We start from the raw sequence: 12,262 nt of genomic DNA on the forward strand, positions 1-12,262 counted from the left end.
CGTAGTCGGCAAGGTAGTCCACCACACTATTGAGCCTTCTGCACGGAGTTCGTTTTTTTTGTTTGTTTTGTGTGTCTTTGATGGGTAACATACATACCTGTGATCCTGTCGGACTTGCATTATCAGAAAAATGAACAGTTGCATCCACGACCGTCAGTGTTTCATTGCTCGATAAAATGTGTAATCTAAGGTCACGTCAGTTATTTTTTAAACATTACGGAATTTTTTACAGCAAATGTTGCAGCAAAAGTTACCTCCATCCCATGTAAAGTATTGCCAGTTCCACGACTTTCGTTTTCGTGTATCCATACTGATGTGAATCACAACTTTATTCGAATGAACTTCAGACATACAAGTTACGAGCACAGCGTCGTTTCTCGAGAGCTTTTCGAGAATCTCAAGTAAACTAGAAGCTCGAGGAATTCTCAGTGCGCTCGACTCGCTGCGCCTCGCGGCTGTCAACGTGATGAAACGTCAACCTGTCGTCCACTTGAAGTTCAGAAAATTCAACTGATTTGATATATCAGTGGTCTGCGTATGGTACTCCTTGTGATGCACAGCTGTCGCAAGAACACACTCAACGTTTTTGCCAACTGCATACGCTTTTCCAGAATTATTGCCTTCTGTGTTTTCTTAAAATCACTTTCTGTAGAACCAATAATACGTTTACATTTACTTTCATTTTAATAAAATAAACTAATTGTATTGCTACAACATCGACTTTTCCCCTTCTGAGATATTATTAGTTGCGGCGGCGGCGGCAGCGGCAGCAGCAGCAGCAGCAGTAGTAGTAGTAGTTAAATCCCATGTAAGAGGAGGCCTGATGACCCTTATCACATCACGTGAAGCAAATGGATATTTTACAGCATAAATGACTGTGTGGATTTGCTGCATAAAGGCAAACGCTCGCGAAGCCGCAGCACACTTATTGTTTGTTATGTATCTCTCCGTATTTCAAAGCAGTTCTCGAGTCAAGGCTTCTTTTGATGGGCAATGGACAGCATTTCAAGAAACTATCTGTTCACTGAGAAATAAATGGTTGCTAAGTTACGAATAGTGTATGGAGCTGTAAGTTTGTTTTTTAGAGCAAAGGCTGCTGCCAGCCAGTGCTCCAACCGTCGATCACCTGCCATCTTCCTGTATCCCGGTAGGCTTGCACTGCGTCGGTCCTACATTTAGCATCGTCCACAAACGTTCTCCAGGAACTCCCAACAGTCCAGTTACGAGGGTTTTTCTTTCATTTAAGTGTAATTTCTGTCCTTTTTTACTTACAGATTATTCTTACAGCTTCATTTTCATTGTAAATAATTGAAAGAAAAATAAACATTCTCAACTGCTTACACAGTATTGTTTCTTCAGACTAGTGACTTGTTACTTGCCATAAAAAGTTCCATTTGCATCCCAGTTAAAAACCTGCGTAATACCTACCCTTTTCCTTGAAAGAAAAGCACCTGACTAGAACATATATTTTTCCTTTCCCTGAGAGCTAAGGGGACAGGCGCTGTGGTCCCACGTGTATTTTTGTTGTACCTGTCTGAAGCTCCACGTCATCTACACGGTGAGCAGCAATTATCCTTTTCACAGTTTTCTATCTTCAACAATTTTAACTGTTGATTTCTCATTGCAGGTAGTTCTAGTCTACTTTCAACTTCCCTTTTCACAAGGACTAGAGAAGTGCTTAATTCTGCCAACCAACACTGCATTTGAGGACTTTTGGAGAGTTTCATATAGAATTTAGTGTTATTCATATCAAGGTGAGCAGTGTCACTATAAAAAAAAGTCATTTCTGTAACACAGCAGAGAGACTTCTTGAGGAATTCACTTTGTCACACATATCATCTCTTCCACTAATAAATCTGGGTAGCAAATTATCTGTAACAAACGTCCATTGAGGTATCTTGCCTCACACCATTTATTTGATACCTCACAAACTGAACGCAGTACAATTTTTTGTGACTGACATCATTCATGCAGCAGAAACATTTGAGCAAAACCACTATGTAAAACTGTGATGTGAGATTGTATACATAAACAGAAATAAGTTCACCAGTATACTGAAGTATACAGCTGCTTTTAGCAGCTGAAATTTTCTCCTCTATTCCTATCAGTGCACCTAATCTGTAGAAAATGGTCATTTATTTGTAAAATCTTTATTTGTGAAACAAAGCAGTCACACTGCACGAAGTAGGCACTGAGAGCATGCCTAAAATTGTAAAGGAGTACCAGCACCAACTTGTCAGTCAATGCAACTTTTTCATTGAATCACCACTATGCTGAAATTCTATGACGGTAACAGACAAGTCCTAACATTTAGTGTCTGATACTTTTGGTAGTTGGCATCCTGCAAATCAAAACTGACTTAGGTAAAACTCAACTCAGCACTGCCTAACATTCTGTTGTCACATAATAGTTCTATTTGGTTGCTACGTGCATACTAGGAAGAACTGTCTTCTATGAACAAGAGCTTAAACTATCCCTCAAACTCTGTACACCACCTAGATACAGCAATAATGAGTCTTTCACAAGCACTGGTAACACTTTGTTTGAATCATTCATTCACTTCCTACTACTAAATAAAAATATGTACTGTAAAATTGCTTGCCTTTTTCTGTTCAATGTATTCTTTCTTAGAAAACTGCTTCACTTTTAAATGGGCCACGTACTTCACCCAATAATCACATTTGTCTGACACGAAATTTAGCTGCTATTGTGCCTGTGAAACTTTGATGTATCACTGACTCCAACTTCCTAATGAATACACACACATTTATTCAGAACTATTAAGCTGTCAATACACTTCTTACAGTTCAGAAACTACACGCTAACATACGTAAATATTTATTCACCAACATAATGCCTGAGCAACTTCCAACACTTAATACCTTAAAATGTGCTGCAAAGATATAATGCATGTCTCCTATGCCAGGTATCTACAATATATTCACCTTATATTGTTCTATAGAAGTATGCATTTTTTAACTTTGAGAAATTTTAGCTTCAAAAACTTATTCTTTAGTCTACGACTGCATTGTTACTTCTATTGTACGGATAAAGGCACACAATACTATACAACAGAAATAACTGCCTTCAGCTGTATTTGTTGACATGTAAACGAGGTATACACTGGATACTCAAAATCACTGTAAAATGTGTGTCTTAATTTTATTCTGTCACTTTGGAAAATGTCAGCTGTAGAAGCCACATATGTACTGGAGGGACTAGCATGACACCATAAAAGAAAATTCAAATACCAGAAAAGTCTCTCTGCAAAATTTGGTGCCCATTTACATATTCACATGAATGCAGTTCATCAACATAACAGGTTAATAGGCTGGAAGGAAGGAAAATTTAGTTTACTACCCCAGCAACAATAGGGTAATTAGAGATTGACCAGAAATTTTGAATAGCATAAGGTTGTGGAAATTGCTAGAAAAACCCAAAGTTGATGCACACAGGGATGTAAATTCCACACCTTCCGAATTAAATTTAATGTTTCCCACAGCACCAACTTGCCCAAAAATATTTTTTCGAAGTGCACTAACTGATATTATTTAGTAATATGCTATCATGGAAGGGTCATTCCTCTAATTTAAGAGTGATTTCTTCAGCAGAATTACAGTTTGTCAAAATCTGGCTGCTGCAAAACTGCACAGTAGATTTAACCAAAGAGTTACTGATTCCAGCATGAATTTTCACTCTGCAGCCAAGTGTGCACCAATTTGAAACCTCCTGGCAGGTTCTTAGGGTTCCATGTTCAAGCCTCCGTCCAGCACACAGTTTTAATCTGCCAGGAAGTTTCAAAGAGTTGTTGACTTTACTAGATATGATAAATACAGTTGGTCTAAAGTTGTACCACAAATAATATGGTTTGTGTTTTCTTCGTGGTTCTTAGAAGAGTCAAGAGATAAATAATCTTAAACAATGTGATCATAAGAAAATAGGTCTTTACTCAGTTGGCTGACCACCCCAATCTTTCTTATTATATTACAAATAGATGCTGTCATTTCAGAAATAGTGTGAAATGAGTTTTGAGGCAAAAATCTATGACAGCATGTGCAGAGCTTTGCAAACACCATTTCACCAAAATCAGAAGCAATGTTAACCACTTCCTGTTGGAGGAGGAAAAGAGTAGCTCTGGAAACTTTTTGTGACCCTCCCTTATTTAGAATTGAGGGTAATCTGGTATCACATAACTTTAAAACTGCTCTTCAGGAACTCTTACTTTTTTAAAATTACATTACATTACATTACATTACATTACACACACACACACACACACACACACACACACACACACACACACAGAGAGAGAGAGAGAGAGAGAGAGAGAGAGAGAGAGAGAGAGGGGGTGGATAAAATATAAATTTTAAAATGTCATCTTGCTTGCTTAAGAAGTGAGACAGGTGTGTAAAACCAAAATTAAATGAATGATGACAATTCTATAAACGACTAAAGCATGAAGTCATGTAAGTGACAACAAACATTTTTCCACCAGGTTCTCCATTTATTACTCATTCAGTGTTTACAGTAATAAGGCTTAAAAGTTCCAAGTAAAAAATATAAAGTATGAGACACACACACAAGTAGAAGAAAACTAAACTATTCTAAAATTATTTACTTACCTAACAGCGTGTCTCATTAAAGAGTTTAAGTTAATATTCCATTGATATTTTAACAGCACACAAGAAATGCCTGACTGATGACAGATTAAAACAATGAAGCAAATACATTGCATCCATGCCACTGTGTGGGTAGTGATATGATAACAACCGCCATTCTCAGCATCAGTACATTGTACGTCATCACAATGAGAGTTAGCTATCTACAATCACAACGCACACAATGGTATAGTGAATCAGCGGAGACAGTGTAACCACCCTGCAGAATACTGTCCAAAGGATGAATTAACACTTCACACAAAAACAGCCTTTCCATTTGCACAAAGTTTAAATTTCCTTGGGTAAACGCCTTAGGATTATTAACTAATAATTAAGTACTTGTACTCAACAGAACTTATGGCATGAAGCTAATGCTAACAATTCAGACCAAATGATACATTCACTGAATTATTAAATACATTACTTTATCAGTCCTTTTGCTCGAAACACGTCCCTCATGAGCCCCTTCAGGTACTTTATTTCACGTGACAGATCAGTTATTTTCTGTGTAAGTTCAGAATTCTTCTGTTCCAGGGCTCTCTCTTCTGACAAGATTTCTTCAATTTCTGCCTTCTTCTTCTGACGGTAGCGGGTAGCAGCATTTTTGTTTTGTTCCTTTTTACGTAATTTCTTTTCTTCCACCCCTGGACGAGCATAAGGTTTAGATGAAGAACCTCTCTTCCTTCCTGATGATTTCTGTGGCCCAGGTGAAGACAGCTGTTCTGCTGCTGGAACCCACTCAGGGTCATCAGCACTTTCTTCACTGCTTTCAAAACTGCTGTTGGAACTTGTACTAGGGCTCAGTGGTAACACATGAGGCTCGTATCCATCTTTAGAATCACTTGTGAACCTGCAGTTAACGTCTTGCCACGCATTACTGCTAACTTCCATGTCTTCTGCTCGAGATCGTACCAGCTCATCTACGTCGGCTAATTCTTTTGCAATATCTGGCGCAGGAGTAGAAGGGACCATCTGTTCGAGGTTGGTGAAAAATGTATCTTTCTTTTCAGAAATTACTTCTATGAATGGGCCAACGGCAGTAACATTTACTGGAACTGCAGTGGCATGGATGGGGAGAATGTGTGGCTCCGAAATGAGAAAGGCATCGTTAGATACAACACTATCTGTTGGTGAGTAATGAGTAACAGAATTTGCAATTGTGGGACTCTGAGGTGGTGTGAGGGTTCCATTGTTTAGTTCAACTTCTCTAAATGCAGACTCAAATTCTTGAAGCAGTGTCTCTGTCTGAGAGACAGGGGCAGACAGTGATGGTTGAAGCACCTCCTTGGAAATGTGAGAGGCATCGGCCACCAGTGACTGTTGTTTCACAGCCTCATGTAGTGGGGCTCTGACACCATAGAAAGTATCACGAGGTTGCTCCACTGGTAAATCTTCCAGAATAGGTAGATCAGTCTTCTCCTCCAACCAATTGTTGAAAGGTTCTGCATAACAAAAGTAAAAATATTTCAGTAATACTGTCAACTGACAAATCATTACATATATGAAATTAACTGCATGATTGTATGTGTATTTCAGTACAGATGAAACTACAATAGACAAAACATTTCCTGAGTTGAATTAAACTCATTTGGTGACTTTTGTGTTTCAATTAAGAATGTCACAAATTAAAATACCGCATGGTACAAAATTACTGCTGTTTTCCTTATCCCCCCCCTCCATGCCATTACTATCAAGAATGTGTTAAAACTTTGAAAGTCACTTTTTATTTTCAACTTTCTTTAACTTTTGTTAATCTCATAATTTTACCACAAAAAATAAAAATAACTGTTGTAATTCTTGATGCTAATGTACTCCATATTTGTCTCATTGTGTAATAATACAGTCAGAGCACTTAACATCACATTGCTCATATTTCATAAAAATGCTCAATAATTTAGAATACACAGTAAGATTATGATGTCACACAGCTGCAATACAGTACATCTCAGTAAAGTGACTAGATACTGGAGAACAGCTATTCAAATGAATGTTTACAAAGTTAAATTGACTGATTATATGGCAATCATTTTGTGCTGTTTCTATTAAATAGTCATACCAACATCTGGTGTGTAGTTATCAGGCAATACTTTATAATGTTAAACCCCTGTATCAGTAATTATGCAGTTGAGACTTCAGTGTTTTCTAAACAATGCTGAAGCTAGTGCTAACACATTACAAAACAAATGAAACCAACAGGAAACTGAACTTAAGTGTTTGAATTAAACATAACACAATTCAGTCGTCTACCACTGAATTCAATTGTGTACCTACACATTACATGCTCAGTACAGAAGTATTTAAGCACCAGGCAAAAAATAGTTGCATCAATCACAAAAGAAATATATAATTATATATACTGCACACTTTCACTTTTAAAGCCATTGCAATATTACATACCAAAGAATGCAGCAGCCATAACTTGTAACTATCCAAAGTATAATCTTCTTTACAAATTATCTTGACAGCTGTTTTCTTAATTTTGTGCAAACACTTTGTTCACAATTTGGGGGAGAAGAAATCTCTGCACCCAAGAAATTAAATGTTCACCTTCGGTTCACCAATTTCTCTGAATTTACAATAATTTCACGGTCCCACAAGTACAGGTAATTGTACTGCATGCTATAGTAAATGAAGGAACACATGGGAAAAGTGCAACATGCGACTAGCAACAGGCTATTCACAGTGAACACATCTGTCCTGCCACACAGCTGGACGCAGACTGCCTCCTCTGCTGGCTGCCCTATCTGAGCCTCCTCCCTTCCACTGGAGATAAGTGTCCCCCCTCTAGAGCTGCCTCAAGGTGAGGAGTGGGGAGGCAGCTTACTTGACAACAACAATCAATAATAGAACCTGATACAATGTAAACATGTCAAGTGATTGAGGTTATCATGTTCGCAATATCCTTATGCATCATCATTCAAGTGGCACAGACCTTTGCAACTAAGCAAAAGAAGCAATTATTTGATTGAGCCTGTTCTTTAAAATTTTACAAGGAAAAATGAGAATTTAAGTGATCATAATCACAAATGAATAAAACTTAACATCACATGTCCCCATATTCCAATGAAGCCTTACTTTTTCACACCATGTTCAAAGTATATAATGCAACCAGGCTCTCTGCATATTTAAAATGCAGTCTGACTGACTCTACTTTTTGCCTAATTTGTTCTGCTTAATGGAGTTCAGTCTTTTTTTACAGGCTTTTGCATTTTTCTGGACACAGGTGTATCCTATTAAAAACATTTCTTTACGTTATTTTTCCTGTCTTTGGTATTTGTTGCCATTAAAGTATTTCTAGAGTGATGAATTACTGTTTGTTTTCTGCAAATCGAATCTCAAGCTTCTCCTGGAATTGGAATAAATGAAAGTTTTGTTAAATTACATCAAAACCTATGTTTATTTAGACTTTACAAAACCAGTTATTGGATGCACTGCCTTTTACTTTTGCCTGTAACTTTATTAATCTTATAAGAGTGGAAGAGTGTGAAGTACTTTTGGGGAAGTTTTCCACGAGAAACCAAGCACACAGAGATTGGATGAATGACTCACATACAGCAATTAGCAGAGTTTGATTTTAATATACATAAATATTGGTATCCAGTATGAGTTAGATGCAACCTGGATAATCACAGAAACTACTTTTTTTCCAAACAACTCCAAGTAAATGGGTTTATATACATTCTTTTGGTTAAAATGAATATAAGCATCTTTCATTAATATAACTGGAATGATTACTTCTGTTAAATTTGGGACAAAGAAAAAAATTGGAATTGTGGGTATCTAGAAAAAAAGTCAAATATATTTGTTAATTATAATATGCTTGTGTTAAAGTGGATACCACCACCAGAACTCAAAGTGAAGCTTTTTCATATGAGCTTCCTCTGATCTAACATGAATCCAATATGCAGAAAGAATCCTTTTGCAAATGTGATGAAAATGAGATATGGACAACATGCCTTGTGACTGAAAAGCTGTTTTCATCTTATTATCCCCTTTGGGATAGTTTCTTTCCATTCTCTCTCTCTCTCTCTCTCTCTCTCTCTCCCCGCCCCCCAGACCCCCTTCACCACCTCATTCTAGTATTCCACATAACTTCAAAAGGATCAGCCACTGAAGCACTATAGCATACTACAGTAGTCCATAACATTGGTTGCTTCCAGAGGCTTAAAAAAAATATTTCTAAAATATTTAGTGCGCTACACTCTTCAAGATGTCATAGGTTCAAGCTATTAATACGTGCAGTTTTAATTAAACATACTGACAATTGGTATCAAAATACAAGATAGACAATTTCCAAAATAGAATGACTTCCAGTCAGAAAATGAGGACTCACAGATTAGAAGAAAGATATTGTAATATTTCAAAATAAAGCCTATAACTAACACCAGAATAAACAGCCAATAAATACCATTTCTACAACTCATCATCTCTTATCTAAGGAGACATACAGACTTCCAAAATTCATCAGGCAGAACATATGGACAAATTTATTATGCGTAAAATTATTTTGTCAAAGGAAGAAAAATGATGATGATGACAAGGTCAGTAAATACTGAGCACAAGGTTGGCTTGGGCAGTAGCACAAGGAGCGAGCTCAAAGCCTTTCCCTCGCCAAAGGAACCATCCCATTAAGTCTGCTATTGTGTTTATTTTGTACATGCTTCTAGGTGTTTGGGTCAAAATGACCTAATTTTCTTTCTGTTTCCTGTAGGTATACTTTTTAACATATGTGTATTGAAACCACAACTAAATTTATAATTTAGACACTATAATGCACTAACCTTCCAATTGCATACAGAATAGTACAATAACACAATAACTGATATATTAAAATGAAGTGTTACTTGATCTTTACAACCCTATGCCAAATTGTTACTAACAGTTTTTACATGGATATGTAAGATGTTTCTCAGAAGTGAATTTTTTTACACTCAGCTCTCTTCACTAAACTTTTGCTGTCAGTTTTTCCTCGTAGATGACATTTGCCTCTTCTTACTCCTTGTATAATTTTCTTTCGATGTGGACAACATCCTCGTCTCTCTATTTCTCCATTAATTACCTGCTTGCCACGAGTTTCTAGGAACAGTCTTCTTCTCTGCAGTGCGTTTGCTTACCATTGGGGATAAAGTGCCTTCAATAGCAATTTCATACAGACATGTCAACAACACGTGAAAACACACTAGGCCATTTTTTTTATTTATTTATTTTTTTTTACTGTATAATTCACCATCATCTTGCCTAGTGTATCCACAGCTCCTTTTATGTTTTTAAGTTTAAAATAATTAGCAGTTTTCCTTTGCTGTTATCACTACCTTCTGCATTATGGTGCAGAGTGCTTTGCAGAATAACACTTTTTTCCCCCCTTTGGGATGTATATAAAAGTGTTGCGTCTTTAGTGAAAGCAAATGCGTATGAGATTATAAATCTCCCTGGTTTGCAACAGTTTTTGTGGGCTAGAAGGCTTCTTTTTAGCACAGTTCCAATTGTTGTGTTATCACTTTTCATTAGCATCTGTCCTAGCTCGTGAGTGGTCAAAAAGTTCTCAAAGGTAATGTTATCCCCTTCTACATCAATTAAATCTGTTAGGTCTTGGTTCTTTTCAGGGATACTACCATTTCCCAGTATATGACTGAATATTTCATATGTAATTTGTTTCACTGTCAGAAAGCACTGAGAGCCTGACGCCACACTTTGCTAATTTACTATGCATATACTGGTGGAAAAGGTGGTTTCCCTTAATGCGACAAGTTGTTCATCTACCGTAACAAATATATTGGAATTGTAAGGAAATATCTCTACCCATTTCTCCCAAAAATTTCTTATAGTACCAAACTTATCTTGTTCACCACTTCATAGTCTTGCCTCGTATCATCAAATGTAATAACCCCTGTTATCTCTTGAGTGTTTCTAGAGACACTGTAGCTATGAAATTCAGACGACCTTCATATTCATCCCATGAACTTTCGGCAGACTCACTGCGTGACTTGTTCTTTCAGCATTGGAATGGGTGAGTATCATGTTTTAAACTGATGGAGGAAGGAATAATTTGACAGCTGAGTATTCATTTGCAATGCAAGAAAAGGCATCCCTTGTTGGTCCTGGAATCAGACAAACTATATTACACGTTACTGAGGATTTCTTTCTAAGGATGACACAACATGTTATTTTGAATGGAGTTTTATCAACAGTTGATGGACTTATTTCCAAATAAGAGGTACAAAAAATACTGATATTACTGAAAGTATGCTGGTAAAATTATTTAACTGGATAGATAAAAAATCTTTTCACCAAGCAGCGGCAGAACACACTGTTGTGATTGGTAAGCTTTTGGAGCCAAGGCTCCTCCTTCAGGCAGAAGGGTTGAAGGGAATGCAAGAAGGGTGAAGGAGAAGGGCTGAAGAGGTCTAGGAAAAGGGTTAGATTTTGGGAAAGTCTTCCAGAACGGGAGATCAGGGTAACGACATACTGAAGCGTAGTGACATACAATTTTAACAGAAAATTGTAATGTGTTGATACAGAGGGTTCAGTAACTATTGTTGCATTTGCAAGGAGCACTGGAATTCTTAAATGCCCTAAATTTTTGTATATACTCAATTTGTATACGTGGAAAAAAAAAGAAAAAAAAAAGAAAATCACAGGTTTCTCAGTTAAAAATACGCCTTTACCTGGGTGAAAATACAATTTTTCCAAAGTGAAAATACACTTTTCTGGGTCAAGTGACAGTATACTTTCCCTCGGAGCTGTAAAACCTATCGATCCAATGACAGCAGATATTCAGAGGATGTGATACATGATATAGACAGCCAACAACAATACCACCGTTAAGCAGCACGAAAACACAAATAGAAAAAGTTAATGGTTTAAATTAATGTACATATAGTATAGTTACAAGCATAGCTAAGCTTTCACATGTCACATTGGTTCCTTTTTGTGTGTTGCTCTTTAACATTAATCAAACACAAACATGCCAGTAAAATTTTTAAATAATGGCATAAATGGCTGGTTCTCTGGACCCAAAATTTTTCTCAGTGGCGGGTCCTCAAGGTGTTACGTTTTGAGCAAGAATCAAACACACTGTGATATAAAAAATTCATAACACATTCTCACAGGTAAAATAATCCATCTTGTATAAAAGGAGATTTACTTTGAAGGTAATATTTCTAAAACCACTATTAACAATATTTTTCTCATGATCTGTTACAAATAGGTTAATTTGCAAAACTGCCAGAGAGTGTCAGGAAACAGGCATTACTGCGCATATGCGACTATTGCGACACAGGTGGTCTGTGCTTGGTTTTGGTCTGCTTGTATGCTTTTTGATGCATTTCTGTTTGGAATTTCGTGCATATCTGGGCATCAGATGACCAGGTGCAGCACTACAGTATGTTGTTCGGAGAGGACATATGGAGTTACTGTACTTACAGCAATTCATATCCATTGAGGATTGCAAAATAAGGAAGTAATCTTTGGCAGAACATTCATTTCAAAACTAGACTCTACAACTGAAATACTATTATGTAGCATTTCCAATCGAGTTCATATGAACGCAGCACTGCACAAAGCTAGTCAGAATGAATAAAAATTTCTTGTAAAAATGCTCTCCT

General features: G+C 36.9%; 1 protein-coding gene across 2 annotated transcripts in view; it reads right to left on the reverse strand.

Annotated features, from left to right (window-relative positions):
- Nucleotides 1–4,483: 4,483 nt before the first annotated feature.
- Nucleotides 4,484–12,262, reverse strand: part of LOC124787879 (activating transcription factor of chaperone) — a 47,534-nt gene continuing 39,755 nt past the window's right edge. Inside the window, exons 1-2 of one of the 2 annotated variants that reach the window (XM_047254856.1) lie at nucleotides 7,056–7,386; nucleotides 4,484–6,100 (exon numbers count right to left, since the gene is read on the reverse strand). In XM_047254856.1, coding sequence (XP_047110812.1) covers nucleotides 5,079–6,100; nucleotides 7,056–7,074 — 1,041 coding nt within the window. In that variant the 5' untranslated portion in view covers nucleotides 7,075–7,386 and the 3' untranslated portion in view covers nucleotides 4,484–5,078. Of the gene's footprint in view, nucleotides 6,101–7,055; nucleotides 7,387–12,262 lie in introns of those variants that run through there. The other variant, XM_047254855.1, reaches the window with a different exon arrangement.

Source organism: Schistocerca piceifrons, chromosome 3 (assembly GCF_021461385.2).
Source record: "Schistocerca piceifrons isolate TAMUIC-IGC-003096 chromosome 3, iqSchPice1.1, whole genome shotgun sequence".
Taxonomy (NCBI): domain Eukaryota; kingdom Metazoa; phylum Arthropoda; class Insecta; order Orthoptera; family Acrididae; genus Schistocerca; species Schistocerca piceifrons.